At 41.5% G+C, this 23,707-nt stretch overlaps 1 protein-coding gene and 1 long non-coding RNA gene across 8 annotated transcripts in view; one reads left to right on the forward strand and one right to left on the reverse strand.

Moving 5' to 3' along the window:
- The window catches only part of PTPN12 (protein tyrosine phosphatase non-receptor type 12), an 86,547-nt gene extending 85,922 nt beyond the window's left edge, over window positions 1–625 (reverse strand). The window contains exon 1 of one of the 2 annotated variants that reach the window (XM_068926126.1): window positions 415–625. In XM_068926126.1, the coding sequence (XP_068782227.1) occupies window positions 415–513 (99 nt within the window). In that variant the 5' untranslated portion in view covers window positions 514–625. The remainder of the gene's footprint in view (window positions 1–414) is intronic. The other variant, XM_068926204.1, reaches the window with a different exon arrangement.
- A 465-nt stretch (window positions 626–1,090) lies between these two features.
- On the forward strand, window positions 1,091–22,389 carry LOC104140591 (uncharacterized). Of its 6 annotated transcripts, none has more exons than XR_011137643.1 (7): window positions 1,189–1,350; window positions 2,320–2,422; window positions 3,358–3,474; window positions 4,474–4,537; window positions 5,359–5,448; window positions 7,007–7,328; window positions 17,653–22,389. It is a non-coding gene; the product is annotated as an uncharacterized lncRNA (long non-coding RNA). The 6 variants fall into 6 exon arrangements; XR_011137624.1 differs by lacking the exon at window positions 4,474–4,537 and having other exon boundaries at window positions 17,653–17,746; window positions 19,100–22,389; XR_011137626.1 differs by lacking the exon at window positions 4,474–4,537 and having other exon boundaries at window positions 17,653–17,746; window positions 19,105–22,389.
- The last annotated feature ends 1,318 nt before the right edge of the window (window positions 22,390–23,707 follow it).

Below are 23,707 nucleotides of genomic sequence, written 5' to 3' on the forward strand. Positions count from 1 at the left end.
GATGAGGGCGAAAGCTCTCCGAGGAGCCCCCCGCCGGGGAGCGGGGCTGGCGCAGGGGGCTGCGGCGGCGCGGCGCCCCGCGGCGAAGGCGGCGGCCGCCCCCCTTCCCCCCCCCCCGCCGGGGGGGCTCACGGAGAGCCGGCGGCAGCCGTCCGCGCCCCGCGGCGACACAATAGTGGGTCACGGGCAGGGAGGGAAGCGATGCTTCTCCCTCCGCTTCCTCCCCCCTCCCACCCTGACGAGCAGCGGGATCGGGCAGGCGAGGCCGAGGGCAGCGGCAGGAACCGGGCAGCGGCAGCCCAGGGGGGTCGGCACCTCGCCCTCCCACCCCCCGGCCCGGCCGGCGGGACCCTCCCCAGCCCTGAGGGGAGGCGAGAGCCCGGCCCGCGCCCCGCCGCCGCCGCCGCCCCTCACCATGAAGTCGCTGGCGAAGTTGTCCTCCCCATTGTGGTCCGTGTCCTTCATGGCCTGGACGCGCCGGATGAATTTCCTCAGGATCTCCTCCTGGCTCATCCTGCCGCCCGGCCGAGCGGCAGCTCCCGCCCCGCCCGCTCCGCTCCGCGCCTCAAGCCGCCGCCGCGCGAGCCCGTCACCGACGCCGCCGCCGCCCCGGCCTGCCTGCCCCGCGGCCGCGCGCACGGCTCCCCACCCCGCTCACGGCCGCGCGGCCGCCTGCTCCATTCTCTCCTCCTCCTCTTCTTCTCCCCTCCCTCCCTCCCTCCGCCCGGCCCGGCCCGGCCCGGCCCGCCCCGGGAGCCGCCACCGACACAACCACACGACGAAATCCCCACCTCCTCTTCTCCCTCCCCCCGCGCAGGCGCGCCACCAGCCCCGCTGGCGTTTCCTACTCCCGCCCAGCCGGAGAGGGAGGGGGTCGGCCCGCCCCTGCTCCCCGCCCATTGGCCCCTCACGCCTCAGCCCCCGTCTCATTGGTGGCGGCGCACGCTAATCACCGCCTCAGCCCAGCCCCGAGGGGGAGCACCACTGGGAAAGCGGGGGAGGGGAGGCCTGAGCGCGGCTTCTCTTGGCCCGAGTACAATAGCGGGGCTGCCGGGCGCCTACAGCTCCCAGGCTGTGGGGCTGCGGCCGGCGCCGCGCGCGGCATGCCGGGACCTGTAGTCGCGCCGGGGCGGCGGCGCCCGCCGGGGCAGCCCAGCGGCGGAGGCGGGGCTGCGGCGCGGGTTTGTCCGTGTTACCGTCTCGCTGAGGGTCCCCGCTGAAAAGCCCGGCGGGAAGTGGCCCCTCCGCGGGTGGGGGGAGGCAAGGCTCAAGCCGCGGAAGGAGGCCGAGGCGGGGTGCAGGGCTGCTGCCGCCGCCCGCCCCGGAGGCCGAGCGGGCCGCGCCGCTGTGGTAAACCGGGGCGGCGGGAAGATGGCGGGGGCAGCGGGCCGCGGCCCCGCGCCGGCGGCTGTTTTCCCCCTTTTCTGTGTTTGCGCTCATCCGACGAGAGGCGGCTGGCGGCAGCGCTGCCCCGTGGGTGTTTCTAAGGCGCTGGGGGTCCGGACCGTTCCTTCTTCAGTGGGGACCTTTGTCGTCGCATTCAGAGTATTGCGGGGAGTCTAGATCTGGTTTAAAAAGCTCTGACAGGAGGAGGGGTTTTTTTTTTCTTTCCTCCAAAAAATGCTATGTTGTTGCGAGGGAAATGTCTTCAGGGGCGTCGATCCTTTTTACTTGAAAATATGTTTTGCTTTCTTAAAGTTGGTAATGTCAAGACGTTTAGAGCCAGTAAGATGAAGGAGTGTTATTTTGGCCCTTCTTTTACATTAAGAAGTTAATTTATTGTGATGTGTTATTATGATTAATAACATCATGTCTACAATGTTAGTTCTGCTTTTATATCGGGCTTAATAAACTCAGAAGGGAAAAATGTAAATGTCAGAGTGAAGCAGTCCAATCTTAGCTAAAAATACCTAATGCTTTTCAACAAAGGTTTCAAAGTTAAGGTGTTCAAAAAAAGCAGGAATTTTCACCCACTGTACGTGCAAATCCACCTGTATTCTTTTTTTGATAAGATAAAATGATTAAACTCATTAAGATATTGTCCACAGGTTTAGTTCCCTGATTACATTTATAGCTTCTGCTTCAGGAAAACAAAATAATTCTATGTGTGTATATATAGCCTTATAGCATAATAAATATACTTAGTAATGTTTTTAAGCATCATTTTATTGGTAAAGAGCTGCACAGTCTTTATTGATGTAGTTAGTACAATAAAATTTTGTAACACAGGCTAATAAAGAAGCTCTATGTGAGCAGCATAACCCCATAAAGGCATTTCTACCAAATCACTCATTCTCTACTACTAATTCTCACCCACAGTAGGATGTTGCCCTCACAGCTGAGCAAGCAAAACAGTTTGTGGGACCATACACCGAGCCAGGTCAAGGAGCTGATTCAGCTGAAATACAACCCAATAGAAAAGGTATGGGTTTTTTTTCCTCCTCTGAGATGATACCGTTAAGCTGGCTTTGCTACTGAAACAAACCTACATAAAACTTGGCCTTCCTATTGAGATCTAAGATATTGCCATCTTTGATGACTGCTAAGGATTACCACCTTGATAACAGAGTCAGCAAAATGGCGTGTTTTCCACCCTCAGCCCAAATCACTGTCCATCAACTTAACGTATATTCCTAGCGAAGGGAAGTTTTGAGCCAAGGCAAAGGACTATGAACTATGCAGCTGCTGGTGCATGGACACACATTTCTTTCTGCTGCAGAAGCAATCATCTGTGGCAGAGGGCCAGGCTGGAAAATTGGGAGGGTTTGTGTTCTTGCATGATTTACTAGAGACTTCAGCCTCTTGCAAAGGGCTTTTTTTTAGCAGTTAGTGGTCTTGGAGGCTAATGCATGAGGGACAGAAGGACACATCAAGGAACTGGGAAAGGGAGTCAGTGTTGTGCTGAGGTACTGAGTCTTGAGGAGCTCCCTTGTGCATTGAAGCCTCAACGCCACTGCACAAAAGTAGCGTGAATATCCAACACAATCACGTCAGCTGGGAGAGCCTGGTTGCCCTTTCATGTCCTTTCCTTCAGTCTCTGTGAGATAATCAGCCCTGAAGAGCCACAAAGATGCCTGCTTTTCTTTAATCTCTCTTTTCCTTCTCCTCTTCTTCTCCTCTTTTTCTCCTACCTTAAAGCAGCATTAAGGGGAAACAGGAAAAAAAAAGAAAAAAAAAAAAAAGGACATAGCCATAGATAGAAAGGGCACAATAGTGATCACCCGGAAGGATAGATATGACTTGGAAAGACCAGTAAGGATACAACAAAAACAGCAATATGTAAGTAATAATAGGGACAATAATGTGATGATTCTTCATATGATCTTTTCATACCACTTTAATTTCTTTTTGCTTCAGGAAAGTTGCTTAATTTGCTCGGTAGTTGCCTGGCAAACCTGTTCAACGGGCCAGAAGGCATGAAACTGTAAAAAAATGATCGTTGGGACTAAGCATGGATGAAAAGTCTTGAATGTGGTATGGTCTTCCTCACTCCACTCACTCATTCACATGATAAGAGTTACAGAGGACTTGAGGGTGACAGAGCATTGGAACAGGTTGCCCAGAGAGGTAGTGGAGTCTCCTTCCCTGGAGATATTCAAAACCCATCTGGATGTGATCCTGGGCAATATGCTCTAGAGGTCCCTGCTTGAGCACGGAGGTTGGACTAGATGATCTCCAGAGGTCCCTTCCAACCTAAACCGTTCTGTGATCAGCAGAGGAGGAAAGGTCATAGTTTCTTGCATTGGTTCTTATGTCGTCGTTGCCTTACATCAAAAATACACACGATATTGATCTGGACTGGTTCATAATCTGTTGTTGCGAGTTTAAAACAGTTTATTACAGTGCAAATGTAACAATGACCTTTCATTTGAGTTACCTAATAAGAAGAATATACAATCTCAAAAAAAATAAAAAAAAAAAAAAAAGCCCCCCAAACCAGGCCTGTGTCACCAGCCAAAACAAAGGCATATACAAAACAAAGAAATTTGAAATACCTGGGTGGAGAACTTTACTTAGCATTGTTTGCATAGGCATGTGTACGTGTTAGAGTTGCCAGATATTCCTGAGCACAAACCCAACAGCACTAGTTTTACCCGGTTGCGCTGGGCTGTCTCATCTCTCTGGCGTGAACACAGAAACCTAAACTTTCAGCAGCAGAAACAGTGCTTGAACCCAGACTTTTGATCTGAAACTCAAACTGTCTGAGCTAAACCCAGACGTCTGACCAATCTAGCATGTGTGCATGAGTCTATATATGTGTAAAAGTAGGAGAGAGGCGGAAAAAGAGAGCAAGACACAGGGTGAATTACTCACCCTGCAGATAGAACAGGAAGCTGCAACCAAAATCTGTAGAAGTACATGGTGGTTGTATCTTAACAATCCATACAAGTATGGTCCTTGGAGAGACTCAGGTAGCTCACCTGCAGCTTTTTTGCTATTAATCTCATTTTGCCTTCCCCCACACAACTCCAGCTGCTTGCAAGGACAGAGGGCAGCCATTTTTTTGTTCAGAGATAGCTTCTTCTGTCCCTACAAGGTAAGCATGTGTCATTAACTAGTAAATGTGTTTCGTGGCACAGACAGCATTCTTGTGCCCAGCCAATGGATGGGTGTAGGAAGAAGTAGCAGGATCCCAAACTTCCCAGCTTGCCAAGCTTCAGAGTTTGCCTGAAGACTGTGGTGGGGCATAGTCTCACCGCAGAACTGTCTGCAATATCAGTTTGGGCTCTGGTATGGGCTTGGACTCATGCTCAAAAAATAGCACAGATCCTACCAAAACTCTGTTCCCTAAAGAAATCAAAGAGAGCTTTTGAGCTGCGGGGGAGGCTGAAAGAGCCTTACAGCTCTGAGTAAGGGCATCACCTTGTTTGATTCCTCCTTTCCTCTGCAGAGCAAGGCTTGGTATGTTCCTTTTAAACTGGCACGATTACATTACAGTAATAGTTGACCTCATCACTTATTTCTCCTCCCTTTCACAATAACTTACAAATGCTCATATTTTAGCTAGCTGTTTGGAGTAACAGTATATTAGTAACAGTGGTGTGTAATTATTAATATTACTGTAATTATAATTCAATTATGATGAATATGTCCTGGACGTGAAATCCCAACAAATTTTATCTATACAGAGTGTCTGAAAAGTATTTTTATAATCAAGATTATTTAGGATAAAAATTATATGCTTTCATAAGGTTTAAAATATGCTTTTGCAATGTATTTAGAGTTGGTTGGAAATTGTCTAAAAATGTGGGTTTCCAATGGGAAATGCTATTTCTGCAAAAGTTAAATTTTTCACATGAAACAATTTTGCCAGTTTTCCTGCTTTCTGACAAAACCAATACACTGTTATATTTACAGATGTAGAAATATCTTTACCATTGAAGACAGTACAATTTGGGATAAGGACCCGGCACATGCAAGAACTGGCACATGGAGTATAATCGCCAGGTAAAGTGACTGCAAACATAGTGCTGGAAATCAGTAGAAAAGGAATCAAGAACAAAAGAGAAAATGTCCTTTTGTTGTTGTATAAATACTTGAGGAATCCACATCTTCAAGAGTTTGCAGTTTTTCACTCTGGCTCTGTTCAACAGCGCAGTGTTAAACTAAGTCCAAATGAAACATTTGCCTTTGATGTGACAAACTGAAATACAATGTGTCTCTCCACAAATGTCAAAATGTTTCATACTACTTGAAAATAGTTAAAGGAAACATTCAGGAATGCATCAAGCACTTTCGTATACTATGATGCTTAAAATATATTTCTATTTAGTCACTTTTGTTTCTGAACGCAATAAAAATAATCACATCAGGTTGTGTGTCAGATCACAAGGTTACAATGTGAGCACTTAGATTATAAGTAACAAACTAACACACAGGATTCCCCCTGAATTCTCAAAATACTCATTTTGCAGGCGAAGCTTATAGACTTTAATTTCAATAAGATACATTGTATCCTTTGAATGCAATGAATAAATTGAATCCCTGATTTAAATCCAAAACTAATTTAATTTTAAATGAGTCATAAAGTCCTGATCAGTGTCTGTATATGTTCCATTCATACTAATTAAGTGCCATGTGGCCCTTGAATTTCTTGACATTTGCTTCTACTTTTAGTTAGGCAAAGATAGACTCCTCCTCTATAACCACCACTGAAAAGACTTTTATTACAATTTAATGTATGGCTTTCTTCTCAGTTTTTTTATTTATTTACTTATCATCTCGTCTTTGGATCTTCTGGAATTCACTGCATAGCATTACTAAAATGTGATACTTCCTCTACAGTTAGTTAATAAATATTTTAGATTATATTTGTTGAGTTTCATGAGAAAAAGGTCAGTCATCATTTGGATTCCTCACTGAAATGCCGCACATGTGCGCGCGCGCACACGCACACGCACACGCACACTCTGAAACGCCGCACATGTGCGCGCACACACACACACGCAAACACACGCAAACACACACACGCGCGCACACACACACACACACACACACACACACACACACACACAAACACGCAAACACTTTCTGTGCAGAAAAGAAACTTTGTTCCTGCTGCTGAATCTACTTTAACAAGCTTCAGCTTTAGCAAGCTAATATGGTTTTTAGATGTTACTAGCATGCAACTGAAACTAAAATAAGCACACGCGTGATAACCACCAACATGATCATTCACCAGGACCAGTTCTAAAAATAAAAATAGCTGTGAAATATCGCCCAGAGCTAGAATTTTTCTGTGTAACTTTTAAGAGATTTCTTTTAATTAAAGATATATTCTGTTGACTGAGATACTTTGATTAATTTTTGTGGATGTAAAAAAAAAATTTTTTTCAGAATGCAATGAATATCTTCTGCCAGATTTTAACAATATTGACATAAATAGCACGTGGGCCCCAAATAGATCATGCTGTGGCCTTTTGATAGCTACTAGCTACTTTTTAAAAGTTTCATTGTAACGCACAGATAGGCCTGATGGTTGTTTTCACATGTTTCACTCTAACAGAGGAACACTGATATCAGTGGGACATCTGACCCCAACTGCTGCACGGAAGAGAGGAAATCAGGTGCTATTTTCTGTCTCACTCTGTGTTTTGAATTGATTAAAATTGGATCTGCGATTTCTAGAATGGAAATCCTGCTACTCTTGGACTGCACTGGACACTTGGCAGAAGCCTATTTTGCTGCGAGCAAAGGGCAGCGGCAGAACCTTTGTGGACTGCTCGGAGGGATCCTCATTTGCCTGCTTTTAACAAAGCTTTTGTGAAGGGTATTCCCCCGGCACGGCTGCAGCAGCACGTCTGCAATGGAAACGCGCGCAGCAGAAGGTAAGCCTGCACGCAGGGCAGGTGAGGTGCTCTCAAGCCTTTGCCTACGACTATCAGAAATTGCGTGAAAAAAATGTCAGCGTGTATAAAAGATAGCAGGAAAGAATCCGGATTTTTGAATTAAAGGCAGTCTTTCAAAACTGGATTTTGAAACTGGTTATTTAAAAAAATTTGGTTTGCGGTGCTCCTTTAAAAAGAACCCCAAAATCTTAGCTCTAAAATCTTACATCGATAACACTGAAAGATTTATAAAAACTAAATGTGCTTTGCATCATTTATATCATTTACTGTTTGTATATCAACCTCAACAGCAAAAGCATAAATGTGTTTTTTATCAGTTTTAGGTTACGGTTCTTATCCATTAGTGCAGCAATACTTGTATTATTCTTAAATAAACCTCAGGGTTATGTTTGCCTCTATTTTTACATTAATGGATATGAACGAAAATATTTCCACTTTAGTAAAACCTGCCTTTACCACAAATTTTTTAGATAAAATCTGGGCCAAAATGATTCGAGGCTGTTCTTTTAACTGGCATCAACATTTTCTGGACATGCATAATATTCTATTTTATTCAGAAAATCCTACTAAAATAACAATAACAAGGACTGAGACTGCTGCTGCTAATGCATTAGATACAGATACGCTGCTGAAACGGAGCTGCCTACGAGTCCCTCATCTGAAATGCCTGTTGTTGTGAGCATTGCCACTCGTAACGAGCAGTCCAGATTCTCAATTATTTTATATATACATATATAATTTAGTAGTCTCTTAAGGGACATAGTGAGCCCCTTAGTTTGGAAATAAAACCAGACAGGAAAACAAAACAAAACAAAACAAAAAATTTAAGCCCCCCCAAACTCGATGGAAATTGTATCGTAGAGAGGCATCCTCTAAGCGATCGGGTCTTTTTTAATAATAACTGCAAATACAGCTACAGTTCGGACTCTACTCTCCAGAGCGAGTTTTCCCACAGATTTCAATGAGAGATTTTACATTATATCTAACATATAACACTTTGTGCCCGTCTGACAAAGTGGCATAAAAACATCCTCTACTGTGCTCAATGATATTCATATTTCTTTATCTGAGAGCACAACAAAGGCTGTATTGTGTAACGCCGCTCTCTTCAGAAGTGGAAGGAAGGCTGCGCACAGGCTTCCAGAGCGGTCCAGAAATACGGTGCTGACACCAGCCTGGTTCCTGTAAACAGGAAATAGAACCAGGATGTAAACTGGACTGATTCCATATTCAGTTATACTCGGCTAAAAATAAACAGGTTGACTAGAGGTAAGCAAGCCAGTTCTCTCTGTAAGCTCATTTTCAGGCTTAAACTTTTCGAGAGCTGATGGAGAGAAAAATTCAAATTAAAAGAGTCTGAGTGCTGATATATCAGTATTTCTCTAAGGAGATTTCAGTCACATCCAGCCGGGCTACGCTGGTTAAGGAGAATGGAGCTGTCTCCTCCCAGAGAAAGCTAAGAGGACTTGGCGATGAAGGCTAAGAAAAGGCACGACCGCTCTATAGATGTATCAAGGGATTAAAAAAATAAGAAGTTCTACTTAAGCTAAAAGACAACCTTGTCACAGGGATAAGTAAATATATTGACTGTGAAATCTGGAAATGATTAGGTGCCTCATTCTGAGAAGAATAAGGGGTTCTAAAACAATCTCTGCGGGAGGGACAAGCAATAGCTGGGTTTTTTTCGGTAAGGAATTACGTAATGCTGTTGCCCGCAAGACTGTTGGGTGCACTTCAGCCAGGAGATCCCCAGAGTCAGGTGTTCCTTATGAAGTCTCCTATTTTTGACCATGCTTCTGTCAGAAGAAAAGCCTTTCAGGAAAGGAACAATTCTTCAGAAGGTATTCAGGTGACAGCAGAAATCTGCATGACAGACAAACCATTAGTGAAGTTTCCCTTCTGCAGAAATCTGTTTGCAGCGCTGTTCTAAACATTGCATTGCCATGCATATAATGTTCCTAATGAAAACAGAGAAAAAACGTTGGCAAGTCATTTAGCTTTTGTTACTTTGCTGTTTCTATCAGATGTGCCAGGTGCCATACTACAGGCTTGAAGCATGGTGAGCTATTAGTGACACAGCAAAAAAAGGTATAACAGCTTCATGGATAGCCGGAATCAATGAGACTGAAGTTAGGCACAACTGTGCCTCACATCGTGGAGTAGAGGAACACAGGATAAGAGCTGGAAAAGAATAGCAAAGGTGGCCAAGCCCAAGCTCCTCCCACCATGTGCAAACATAGTGGATAATCCTATTAATAACACTGTCAAGTGTCATCTCAGAATAAATCATAATGTTTGCCTCCACTGGTCCCACTGTAGGACTGTTCCAAAACCTCACTGCTATAATGTTAGGAGGCTTTCCTTATTTCCAACCACTGTTTTTCAAGGGTATTTTTTCCTGTGCCAAGTAACTCTTCCTCCTATTCATCTTAGTCTTTGTTTTACTATATTAGAAAAGCTACAATTTTGTGCTCCTCTTATACCATGAGTTCCTAATCATTCCTAACAGACCTTCTCCGCATCCGGAGAATTGAATTAATTTTTTCAGTTGAACCAATCTTTCTTGAATAAGGATGATTAGAACTGGGTAAAGTTCCACATCATATTTTATTGAAAAACAGCACTAAGGTCAGGGATGAAGGGAAAAGACAAAATGAGTAGGTGCAATTTCCAGGGAAAAGCAGAAAGCAGAGGAGGAAGCTTTTGGTTGAAGTCTGGCTGCTTATGAGCAAGTAAGAGCAAACTAGCATGGCACCTGTAACACCTACTCTTGACACCTGAGAAGAGCAGGAAGGAAAGGCCACAGGAGGAAAGGGAGTTATCCTACTGGGTAGCCATCACCATTCCTACCATACACCATATATTGCAATAGGAATAACAGTGCAGATATCACTAAGCTGTAGATATTCATGGCATATTCCTTCAACAGCTAATCAAGGCAGTGGCATTGCCAGGGACTTTGAAACATCGATATAGGACCTAGCAACGAAGAAAGTCCACCGACCCAGCATTCAAGCAAGGTTAGCTCTTCAGAAAATGGTCTATATGATTCAGTGCCATTCAGGTGGAATTCAATGGATTTCTTGGTACCTCAGGTCTGCTGGGAAAGCTGGATACATGAATAAATAAGTTGCCCTGCATTTTCTCCCTGAAAACTTTCTTAAAACCCTGGAGGCTGTGGAATGAAGAACACTAAGCAACAGCTAGGCCAAAAGCCAAAAATCTAGGTTCAGGGGTCATGGCTGTGAAGCTGCCTTGAGGGACTGGTTGTGGGCCTGGCTCACTAGAGACTACTAAGGACTTCCCAATGCCGTGGGCAGAACATAGACAGCTGCCATGAGGAAGAGGAGTCGCAATATAATAGAGGTGGTGCACGGTCTTTGTCATGTGCAAGCCTAGACGGCTCAGGATTTTTACACCACCTAGAAGCTGGCAAGATGATTACAACATGTAAACGCAGACCGTGTGACAAAGGCCCGTACAGGCACAGTACTGGACTGGGTTGTTTGTCCTGTGGCTACAACCTGATGAGCTAACAGGAAGATTTAGCTGTCTAGAGCCTTTCTAGACAGCTAATGCATGGAAAATGAATCCTGCTCTGCCTTCATAACATGAGTATTAATGAAGGTAACAGATAAAGCTACTAAATGATACTGTGCCCAAGACCGATTTTTGAGAAATCCCACTTGGAAGCAGCACCCCAGAAGATCATCTTGTAAGACCCTCTTGTTTTTTTTCCATTTAGACAGTTTTGTTTTCACCTTACCATTCTTGCAGTAATCCCCATCTCCTTACCGTAACTAGTATCTCAGTAAAACAGTTTATTAAGGTTAGATTTACCTCCTCTTCTTTGTTTTTTGTTTTTAAAGAAAAATATTGGCGTTGAAGCTCAGCACAGATTTTTGTGACCTTTGAAAACATTTTTGACATAAAATTTTGGCTTCTCTAAAGGGATAATTACGATGGAATATTTTTTAAAAGCTGATTCCTGTTTGCTGGCATCTGTACTCACCTTTTTCTATTACATTTGATGGAAAAAAAAGATTCCGGAGAATCAAAAATATTTGCATAACCTATGCAATGTTCAACAGCTAAATTTCGTTCCATTTTCTGAGCACAGAGACTTTGGGCTTCTTAGTTTCTTAGCAAACTAAAAGGGATACTGAAATGTATAAATTTATCAACTAAAATAGAAAGAGGAAGAAAAAAATGATTCAGTCGTGATGAAAGGAAATTTGCACAAAGAATGAGGGCAGCTGTTAAATATCAGCCTCACTCATTGAAGAAAAATAACCTGAGGTTCTTTTAAAATAATCTTTTTTCCTCCTTTTATTTAGCTCTTATGTATGAAAATGTAGGAATTACACAAGCAAATCAGTCATTAAACTCTTTTGCACATGCATTTTTTTGGCTACCATTTTTGAACATGCAGTCTTGAAAGTGTTATTAAGACTTCAGCATTAACGTAACTTCACTGCAGTGTTCAAAACTGATTGTGTGTATGTGTATATATATGTTCTTGTTAAATAATTTAACTTTGAAACCATAATTCCCTGCTTTTCCTTACTGGTTATTGTACCAATTTATACAGTCTGCTAGTAGGGAAGACATTTTAATTTCCGTCCAGCACAAAAGAAAATCTACTTGATCTGAGTCAGAAACCATTACACTTGGTTGTTTTCTATATGCAGCACGTTCTCTGTATTTAGTGGAATAAATGACGTACCTGCTGCATCGCCAGACGCATAGTCAGTGGGGATTTTTCTGCCTACATGATTTTTTTGTTGTTGTTTTCATATCAATATTAACCACCTCAATCAAAATGCAAAATTCCAACTAGTTGCCATCTGGATGGCTATACCGCCCTGGGACTTTGTGTTTACAAATTACGAATGGATTTCTGTCCTCTATTAATATGATTTCACACACTAAATAAGCAAGGTATAAATCCTCATAGAGAACTAGAGCGAATACTAAGCTCTTTCAAAGCCCTATGTGTGAAAGAATGTAACTGGATGGAAATTATTAATACCCAGAAAGAAAAAGACAGCATAGCATGTGGGCAGAGCACCACAGAAAGAAGTGCCTTTCATCGCAGAAAGCATCTTGTCATACGTCAAAGAAACAACAAAGCCATTTGAAAACATTGCAGTGTGCATGAGGGAGAAGACACCTGAGTACTTCCGCTTTATGACAGCAATATCCACAAATACTATGTAAAAAAGAAGAGGCAAATATATTCCATTAATGTTTTCTGATGCTACAGCACACGCCCTGTGATAGACACACTGCTTGGACTGTTGATATTTATACAAATGATTATGATGGCAGCACTTTGGAGGGATATATATCCACTAAGTGGCCAGAAAGTCTCTCAGAGTAAGGTAGTTGAAAAGCAGTTCAAATCTCTTATCTGTACCCACAGGCTGTCTTATTGGAAGTATTTGCAGAATCCATTAGAATCTCTTTGGAGTATATTATTTTTCTCCCAAACAAACACAAACCCAAGAGCCTATGACATAATAAACCAATTACTTTTTTCCAGAATCTCTCTGGTAGAAGCAATGAATAGGCAATATCGTAGCTGAATGCTTTGAATACTAAATACAAAAATCTCAAAAAAGTGACTACTTTTAGGTACGCACACGGCTACTGAAACAGAGTGCTAAAGAAGCTAGGTGCATTGCCTCCTGCTTTTAACCTGCTTTTAGTATTGTCCTTCATTTCAGCTATACAAATCCAGTGAAGTCAATGGATGACAGTGCTGTAAAACAGTGGAACAAAATAAATAGTCTTCTAATGCTCAGCCAAATTCAAAGATCCTAAACAGCCTCATCTATGGTTAAGCTCAAGTCTAGCTGCTGCTTCAGCTCTTTTTTAGCTTTGGTTCATTCTAAGTGAAATGTGAATGGTCGTCTTTTAGCCTGCTCACAGAAATGGCGATCAGCACAGGAGACTGTACGCTTGGCAGGAATTTCTGAAGAGGCTTCTCAAGCCCACTGCTCCCAGCAGCGCTGCTCAGGCCCTGCCATGGCCGGTAGCAGCATCTTGGAGCCACTTCCTGCGCACACGCTGAAAGGGCAGAGCACCAGCTGCCTAACTGCACATGAATTTAATGCATATTCCATAAAAAGAGGCTCAGAGAAGCCGTTGTTAAACATACCGCTTGCTATCCTGACATCATTTTTTAAGCATGACTCCAGGGCTGACCGTTGAAACTTCAGACTCACAACCTTGGCTAGCTCTACTGGATAAATGGGAAGAAACTATAACCAAGAATAGAATTATTAGACATCAGGGGAAATATGGTACAAAGCCAACATGGCTTTTGTAAAGGGAAGTCGTGCGTCACAGGTCTACTGAAGTTCTCGGACAGAATCAATAAAATACGTTGGCAACACTGACCTGTTTGATGCCACCTGGCTGGATTTCCAAAAGGCATTCAGAAAGTTGCATCCCTAGAGGCTCCTAAGGAAGCTAATTGGACATGAAGAAATATTCAGAAGATAGGGGTGAAAATGTTTGCTGATGTCACTGAATTAATCAGAGTAATATAGGTGACAGCTGATTGCAAAGACTCACAGAAGAACCACCTACCCCTTAGTGACTAGGCAACAAAAAATCACTGTAGATAAAGGTAAAGTGACTGCAAACATAGTGCTGGAAATCAGTAGAAAAGGAATCAAGAACAAAAGAGAAAATGTCCTTTTGTTGTTGTATAAATACTTGAGGAATCCACATCTTCAAGAGTTTGCAGTTTTTCACTCATCTGAGATATAGTTGTACTGTAAAAGACAGAGATAAGGGCAGCAAGGATGGCTGAAGATACCAAATGATGATAGTATGAAGAACAATTGAATAGATGAAGGCTTTCAGTCATGAAAAGAGCGAAGAAGAGATATTGTAGAGATCAATAAAATCAGGAGTGGTCTGGATAATGTGAACAGGAAATAACTGTTTCTTCCAATACTATCTCTTCCAATATCTCTGTCACAGAAGACATCAAATGAAACCAAGAGATGCCCGTCTCTAAACAAGGAAAAGCAGATATGTCTTCATTCATCGCATAATGAACCTGTAGCATTCATTGTGACAGGACATTGCAGATGCTAAAAGTGTACCTGGATTGAAAAAGGAATTTGATAAACTCGTGGAAGAAAAGGACACTGAGGGCTGCTTAGTACAAAAATATAGGCTCTGGTTTAGGAAGCCCCGGAATGACTGATTACTAGATGCTCAGAAAATATTTTGGGAAGGCTCTCTAGAGGCTCCTTATAACCTTCCCTGGTCACTCAGTGGTGGCTGCTGTTCAGGGCTGGACAAACCGCTGATCCTACTTGTACTGCTGTTTAGGTCTGGATTAGAGCTATGTCCTATCAGGGTAGTGTTTCCCAGCTGTCCACAGTGAAAGTGCGCTGTGTTGGACCTGCAGAATGAGCCTGAAATTTCCGGCGAGTGTCACCCCTTTTGCTCCTGTATGCTGTAACCATGCTCTGCACGCACAGCCACACTTTTTGGAAAAACATCAGACCTACTGGAGCCACAATATTCATTGAGCTGTGAAAGTCCAGGATTTCCAAGTTTGTGTCAAGGCTACGATCACAACTGTATATGCTCACAGTCACTGCAAAACCATCAGATTCAACAGGAATGGGCTGCTGCAAACCTCGAAATCTTAGATAAATATGCAATTCCTATATATTGTGCCAGACAAGATTTCTAAGTGGGAAAGAAGACATATTCAGGAGCAAATAGAGAGACGGTAGTCCTACTTGGAATATTCTCTTTTTATCTGGAGGGAATGTGGCATCTCTGACTGGAAAGACAGGTTTTATATCATTTAGTGGTTTTGTTGTCATTGTTTGCAAATGAGTTGCTTCTTCTCTCTGCTTGGCAATAGGCTCTAAAGGTTTGTGAGACAGTTAGTCTCCTTTTCCCTTGTCATTTTGTCATCACAAGTTGCACTTTCATAATGACAGGTGGCTGAGTTAACAAGAACACCCTCAAATGTCCGCATTTGTGCCAAACTAATCTTTCTTGTCTGTAGTATACATATGAATGAGGCCCTTGATCGTAGGGGTGTGGCTCTGTAACGAGGTAAACCAAGGTAGGGTCTTAATCATCTTCATTTGCCTTGGTTAGTGTTTGCTTTGTTATTTCAACACAGTTTTCAAAGTCCAGTGACCTCTGAATAATACAGGCTGTAAGTATGTCTACGAAAGCCCATACCTTTCAAACATTTGAAATTCCTGAGATATTTACTGCGTCCTGCTATCTGAAATAAGTTTATTGTAGATGCCATTGCTGTCTTGTTGTGATTCATTTCCTTGCTGACTAACAAATTACTTAGCTGATTTCTTTATTAAAGATAAGCGTAACAGTCAACTATCAGCGGGTCCTGGTCACCTCTGCGTTCAGGTAACTCCATTGCCAAATGCTCTGCTAGCTGCATTAAGAATTATCATGGGCTTTTTGCAATTCTAAGTGTTCTTAATATTCTCTGCATAGTGAGAAAAATAATTGTGAGGGGTTTTCTACCTTGTATTGGAATTGTATTATTTCACTCGCCTGTGTTTTGGTCAGCACAATGCCAGCATGAGAGCTGTGGGATTTTTACAGAGTCTGTGCGTTTTCTTTAGATGAGCTGCTTTTGTTTCTTTTAGGATTAGTGAATTCTGCTACTTATTTCTGCCGCCTCTAAGAACTGATGTAGTCTGCCAGTTTTCTACCAGACATCAAGGATTTTTTGTTTCTTTAAAAAACATTGCATTGTTTGTATCTATTTCTCACAGATCATTTCTAGGTTATAGTAAGCACATTTTGCTCTTGTTCCTCCTTGTTTTTCCCTCTTTCACATCTTCTCATACTCTGAAATAGAGTAAGTGAGGCCTGATCCTGAAAATTCTCTTCCAGGCTTACATTATATTACAAGTTATATCTTTCCATCTTTTAAGATTTCACACTGAAAACCTGGCAGCAGAGAATAAGAGCTTTCTCAAGAATATTTTCTAGGAGTTTGTAATTTACTTCACTTATCCAGAGCTTGTCCAGACTGTTATTCTGGCGGTCCCTATCCTTATGTCTCACTTCTTCAAAGGTCTTTTATGGGCTTTATGATTTCCACGAATCTCTCAAGAAAGCATGGAAAGTTACTGAATGACCATGGATAAACTTTCTGACATCTAGTGACAATGGAAAACAAATCTTCTTCTGCGTGAGCAGAATTCTGCTACATCAGCATCACAGGGTCCTCAGTCTGCTCCATTCCCACCACAAGGCTGCTTCAAGCACTGCTTATGAAGCTCTTTATAAACCGGTAGTGTTTTCTCCTCTTTTGTACAGATCTAGGCATTATCAGGCTTTCCAGCATACACTGCTTTTAGCAGTTAGCTCAGTATATGCAGTCAATTGCCGAGAAACTAGAGCCTCCACTGATCCCAAGTGTTTGGCTTCTCTAGAAGGAAGCATTGTACCTGGGTGTACACATTTATTACAGATGCCTTTCATTTCAACTTTTAAAGCCTTAAGCAAAGGTAGTGCATCAATAATGAATGGCCCAGTTCATATTTTACAAGGAGTCATATTTGAAGCCTAAAAATGCCCCAAATGACAATACCATGTTGATTACTGGCATCCTCAGCAGCAAGTGCAATCCCGTTTCTGAGACAGGCTCCTATGCAGCCAACAGCCTGCTATGGCAATGTGGGAACAGATGTCTGTGGCCTTTCATAGCAGTCAGTATTTCTGTGAGAGGAGATAAGCAGTCCTGCTTAGACTTCTTGCCCCATATGCTTTCTGGAGGGGAATGGAGGTAGCCAGCATTAGCGCTCATTCAGGCCCACTACCAAGAAAAGGGGAACGGGGGGTTACCGATAGCTCTGCAGGAATCTAGTCAGCACCAATTTTGGCACTTGTTCATTTACAGTATTTCAATAGCTGCTAAATTCTGAATCTGTTGTTTGTGATATGGCCACAAGAAAATAAAGATTGAATAGGCTTAAGGGCATTAACATTAGGGGATTCTGATATGCATTTTTATTCCACCACCAGCAATAATTTGCAAAGGCAGAAACAAAATCAACTTTGTAAAAATCATACTCCATCTTTGCAAAAAATACATGTGAAGCTTCAACATTTTTAAAACGCTTTCAGCCTCAGCATGAGAAACATGGTGTTTCTTAATGTAAGGCAATTACTTTTGAATAGCGTTACTACTTTATAATTTAGTGGGGGTGCACCATGGCTTGTAAATCCTGAGTGTTTTATCCTTTCAGTCCTTTCAGTGTTGTCATTTTGCATACAGTGCTCGTCATATAGATCTCCAAGGCAAACCTCATTCTGACCTACCAGTGACCTCTATTCTTCTTCACAGAAACTACCTTTCAGAAAGGTTTAAGGTAATATATTTTCAGCTATTTTTTCTTGTCTCCTTTTGAGTTTATCGTTCATAATGGATTTGGATAGGTGGCTACTGAATGTAGATTTCTACGCATTAAGAGCTGATCTACCCTTCTTACAGATCTGCTATAGTTGAATAAGAGAAAAGCACGACCCTAGCTTTGAAAAGTCGGTACTTCTTACCTGATACATTTTTAAGCAACTGTTTGTGATACAGGTAGAGAGAATACTTTCAGGTCAATTTTGCTACCGAGAGAAACATCTCAACAGAAAAGGAATTTTTTCAATAATATGAGAGGAAACAGGATCAAATTCTAAGGATTTATTAGGATTTCAGTTTAAATATAGAAAGCATAAGTCTGTTGAATGTGCCTGATGTACATTAATCTGCATATAACTACTAGCAAAATACATGAAAATCCTTCCCTGTTTCCTTCTCTCCTCAAATTCAAGAGGAAGGCCGTGCTACAGCTAATGGTCTCTCAACATAATGATCAGTTAATGGTCAATCTTCACTAAAAAATGCTAACACTAACAATTTATCTAGTTTTATACCTTTTATTTTTTGTACTGGTACTTGGTGCACTCAGGGTTCAAAGAGTGATTCTAGTAATACATATTAAATTTAACTATAAAAATCATGTTTCTTTTTAAAATTTCACTAAAGAAAATTTCACATTTTTTAATAGGAACTGCCCCAGTGGGTCAGATCAGGGTCCATTTGGGTTCATGGACCCCTGTAGCCTATTTCTAAGAGTGGCCAACAGTGGATGCTGAGGGAAAGAATATAAGAGATGACACATCTATGGTGGACATCTGTGGTCCTCCCCAGTCATGGGCAGAAGAGCAGCTGAGGGAGATCCTGGACCAGAGTCTGTACAGTGACCATCCCATACAATAGTTATCAAACAATCTCCGTGTCAGCTCCTGTTCTTGAAACTGTATTTGTCATGTCCAAAACCGCCCACGGTATTGAGTTCCATGCTGTAGGTATATGTTCAGTGAAAAATTACATTCTTTTGTCCATTTTAAACATGTTGCCTGACAGGACTTCATTTGATTCCTCCTAATTCCTTGTATCATGGAAAATGATGAAGTCACCTTGCCATTCATGAGTTTAGAGATCTCTCTCAAATCTGTCCTTAAATTTTCTTTTGTGAGCTGATGAGTCCTCATCTACTTTGTCTTTCTTACTATGAAAGCTATGCTAGCTGCTCAGCATCTGCAGTTTTCTGCTATCATCTTTAGACTTGATCGCTTAAACTAATTCCGCACCTTTCTCAAACTTGGATCACCTGGATCTTCTCTGTCTTTCCGAGATTGTTTATAAATAGTTTATTGATATGTCTCAGTACAGATACTTTCAGGAGACTGCTCCTAACGTCCTCCACTGTGAAGGCAAGAACTCTGAACAGAACTTTCTCTGCTGTTCTGATACGTCCATTTCTTTCAACGACTTTGGTAAGAGATTGCAGCTTTTGAAAATCTTTTTGAAAATGTAAGCGTACTACAAATCCTGGATGACCCTTGCCCACTGGACTTCCAACCATCTCTAACAAACTTGTGAGATATCACTTCACCTACAAAAGTTGTGTTGATTCTCCTCCAATATACTAGTCTTAGCCAGGTGTTTAATTATTCTATTATTCTGTACAGTCTGTACAGTTCTAACAATCTACTTATATGGCCTTTCTATGTTTTATAACAGCACCTGGAAGGCTTCATCTCCTTAGCCTCTATCAACTACAAAAGCAAGTAAGGAGATTAATATATGATTATCATTCAGACAGGAGTAATTATGTTATTAAAATTTTTTTGCATTGCATGCACAGTAAGTCAATAGAACTCTAATTTAAAAAAATGCATTTTCAGAGCTCCAAATAAAAGTTTAACTGTAGAGAGGGGCTTGAATGCCCTTTGAAACTAGTGCGAAGCCCACATGAGTCTTTTTCTCAATTCCAAAGAGATCTAATGCATTTAAATTATTTGGTGTCTATATATTTGATCCAAAAAAATGTTTGCAATTAAGACTCCGCTGCAAAGAATGCTTATTGCTTGTTATAATGTTCCCTATGAGGTTGATCCTGTTCTGTTAATATCAGTAGAAGATTTCCTACTGACTGCAGTGAGCACAGAAGAAAGCTATACCACCTCGCTTCTACCTTATTTTGAAAAGCAAAGCCCATTTCAATCAGTAAGAGTTTTTGCATGGACTCTATGCCATGTTCTGGCAGAGCAAAATTCCAAAGTCTTTTCTCTGGAAAACCTTCCTTGAAATGAATAGCTTCAAGCTAGGACTGCAGAAGACCAGTTCTTCACTAGTAGTAAATTTCTAGCTTAAACTATTAAAAATGCTGCTTAAAAGTAAGGGGAAAAAAAGGCGGATCTGGCATCTTATCAGACTTGTGATAGATTTCACTTGCAGAAAGATGTAAATGAGCAGTGACAAAAATGTCAGGGATGCCATTTTATCAGCCCTTCCTCCTTTCCTTACATATTTTTGCATATTCCACATAACTTCTTATCAGTTCATTTTTTCTAAAAATGGATTTTACATGTCTATTTTCCTGATATTTTGACTCAGAACTTTCATGTATGTGCTATAATTTGCACATTAAAGGCCAATTTACAATGCAAAATTTCATACTGATTTTTATATGCACTTCAAGTTGCAAGAACAGCAGTACATAAATTAAAAGGACTGCATTTGAAAACGTAATCTTATGCAGGCAATGAATTGCTATTGCATGTTCAAAAGTATCATAAAACATTGAAACATGTCTTACAAGTCACGGCAAAAGACACATTAGCACTATAAGCAGTAGTTTGCAGGAATATCAGCACTGAGAAGTTATACTGGGAAACTGAGTGCCTAATTTTCCCATTACTAGGCACATTCATTTTTGCATTATCAAATGCAAGACGTGGTGTTATTTTCATTTTTGCTTTGTTTCTGTTCTTCTGACCCACACGGAAACGTGTACTTACTTTGAACTTTCTGGGAAAATTCCACTGAATTTTAAACAGAATACTTAGGTTTGTATCAAACTTGTTAACTAATGAATAAAACTGTGTTGCCGGAGTGATATCCCTTCAGGAAAGGTAACATCACTAGTTCACAGCTGGAAATACTACGCTGCATCTCAGCGGGGATCTTTGGAGCTGCAGAAAGACCAAGGGAACCCTGAGTTTTCAATTCTGCACTTTATACCTGCTCTATCCACGTCTCCATTAATGCCAGAGGATGATTTGTAGGAAGACCAAGGGTACAATCTGGCTGTCATTTCAACTGTTAAATGGTATTGATACAGAAGTGTTATAAAGGTGTCGTTGTCATTGCCATGAGACCTAAAGACAGACAGGAATATTCACACTTTGGAGTCTCTTGGTCTTTTTGCAAATTGAGTAAGATAGTTGCTGCATTTGTTTTACTGTTGAGAATAAATGGTTCACAGTGGGGATTTTCCGTAAGTATGGAGTAAAAAAATTCCTCATTTTTAATGAACACTGAAGTTCTGGATTTGTCAGGTGAGGGCCATAAATGTCCCTTTAAATGCTGCAAATCCATTGCACAGTCTGTGCGTCCGATAATCCTGAGTCAAAGCCGGCAAAGCCGAATCAAAGGGACCTGCTGAAATGTGCTTGTTATTTCTCAGAGTTAGTCTTATTTCTGCTGAGCTGTTCTCCAGCTTTTCCTATCCTGGATGCCTGCACTAAGTTCGGACTATACAGCCTGGATTAAGAGCAGCATGATTAAAACCATTGTTCAGACCTACTGTTGGCAATTTACAATGAGAGGAAATCTTGGTCTCAGTGAGGCAAACGCTTTTTGCCAGTTCTTGATCCAATAAAGAACTCTTAACAAACGAAGTCCAGGCTGTGCAGGGACGTATCGGTTAAAAAAGAATCAATATTTACCACTTACACAGCTTTTCTTATTTCTGAAATACTGTAAACATTTTAAATTGATTAATTCTGTCATACACATTGAGGTCAAACGGGTTTTTATGGGCAGCAGTTTTACTCAGGATTAACTCAGCAGAACTCGGTTCCTCTGGATTTACATGACAATGTAATTTGGCTTTAGTGCTTACAAATATTTAAAAGGGGATAAAAAACTGAACTGGATTTTTCCCTGATCTACAAAGCCCCTCATATGGTCTTACAGGATTCCAGTCTTAAGCAATGCAAGCTCGACTGCTCTATCGCATTTTGAGGTGAATCCTGCGTAAAGGAATAATATTTAAATTTGCGGGACAATATTTAAATTTGAGTCAAATTCACCGACCACGGATATTTGCTGACATCCAGGGTCCTTACTATGCATGCCCTACAAGTGTGCAAATTCAGAGCAGGGCAAGACCTTGCAGAATGTGTTTATTGCTACGCCAGTGCCTGTAGATAGAGGCACACGTTGGTGTAGTAAAAGGGACGGTTTCTGTTATTTCAAAACAACATTTGCAGACTGTCACAGAGAAAGGACATTGAGCCTACAGACTGCTAACTAGGTCCAATATAGTGTATCCTCATCCTACTAGAATTATTGCATTTTATCATATAAAAATAAATGTAAATATGTAAAAATGTAAATGTAAAATGTAAAAATGTAAATGTAAATGTAAAATGTAAAAATAAATGTAAATGATTTTAAATAATTTTATGAAACAACCTCTCCTTAAAGGAAGAGCGGGTGATTAATTCTCATTCATGGCCAGGGAAGGAAAACTGAGAAATAACTGGCTTGATTTACAGCAAGGGAGGATTAGCGTAGGCATTAGGAAAATGCTTTCCAACTTAAAAGGTGGTTAAACACTGGAATAGGTTAGCTGGGGAAGCTGTGGACAAAGAAAGGTTTAGGAACGTGGAGGTTTTAAGAACAGTTAGACACACTTTTACCGAAGATGGCTCAGGCCTCAGCGTAGGGGACTGGACCATTCCACCTCTTGAAATCCCATGCAGCTTCTCAGCACTGTGATGCCATAAGGGATTTGATCACAAGACTACTAGGCTGGTGTAGTAAAAGCAATACAGTTGAATACATTTAAGAGAAAGGAAATGTACTTACACTTTTCTTACTACTTTTTATCCCAAAATTGTGTATTACATTAGGTCAGCCAAGAAAGCAAATTCCATGTTCTGATGCAAGCCAGTCGTGTCTGTGTCACCCACATCACTGTTTCTTTTTCCCTATCTTGATTACAGATCTGAGAAGCAGAGGCTTAAAATTGCAGTTGTCAGAACAAGAGGTCATTTGAGTCATTGCAATTTTCAGAAATGTGGCTTATGCCCTCAGAATTTTCTCTGGGAACGTTTTATTGTAAATTAAACACATTTCGTATTATCCTGTCTTTGGAAGGCTTTAGAAGAGTTGACAAAGTGGGATAGAATGGCTGAAGGGTTTTTTGCTTGTTTTTTTTTTTACTGTATAAACATTAGATCAACGCATTTCTGTTTTCCCCATTTTATGGCCGACTGCCTGCGGCTCTGGTAAAGAAAGTAGTTAAAATGAACAGAACTTGAAAAGTGCTGCCCTACTGCAGTCATTTTGTCTGCATCACCCCTTCAGAGAGGGCAAATCCTTTTGGTTAGCCAGAACCCAGACTCTGAACCAAATCCTTTGCAGGTGTTACTCCTTTGATGTGTAGAAACCTGTCTCTTGCTTTCTTCACTTTTGGCAAATTTGTAACTTAAGTTTTCACATGTATTTTTGGTGGTACAAATTCCATTTGCCTGTAAAAATCTAGGCTCTGAGTTGAATACAGTCTTGGCCATCTAGTATTGTAAATTTAGCAACTCAAAGTTGAAATGCTATGTTTGAAAATTTTCAGTCATTCTAGCATATGAAAGGAAAGAAAAAAAAAAAAAAAACACAGCAGATCAACTTCACTAATGTTCCCCTTACATTTGCTGATTTTATTCCCACCAGTAAAATCACCTTTCTAGCTAGTCTCTGGATAGCC

This window comes from Struthio camelus, chromosome 1 (assembly GCF_040807025.1).
Source record: "Struthio camelus isolate bStrCam1 chromosome 1, bStrCam1.hap1, whole genome shotgun sequence".
Lineage (NCBI taxonomy): Eukaryota > Metazoa > Chordata > Aves > Struthioniformes > Struthionidae > Struthio > Struthio camelus.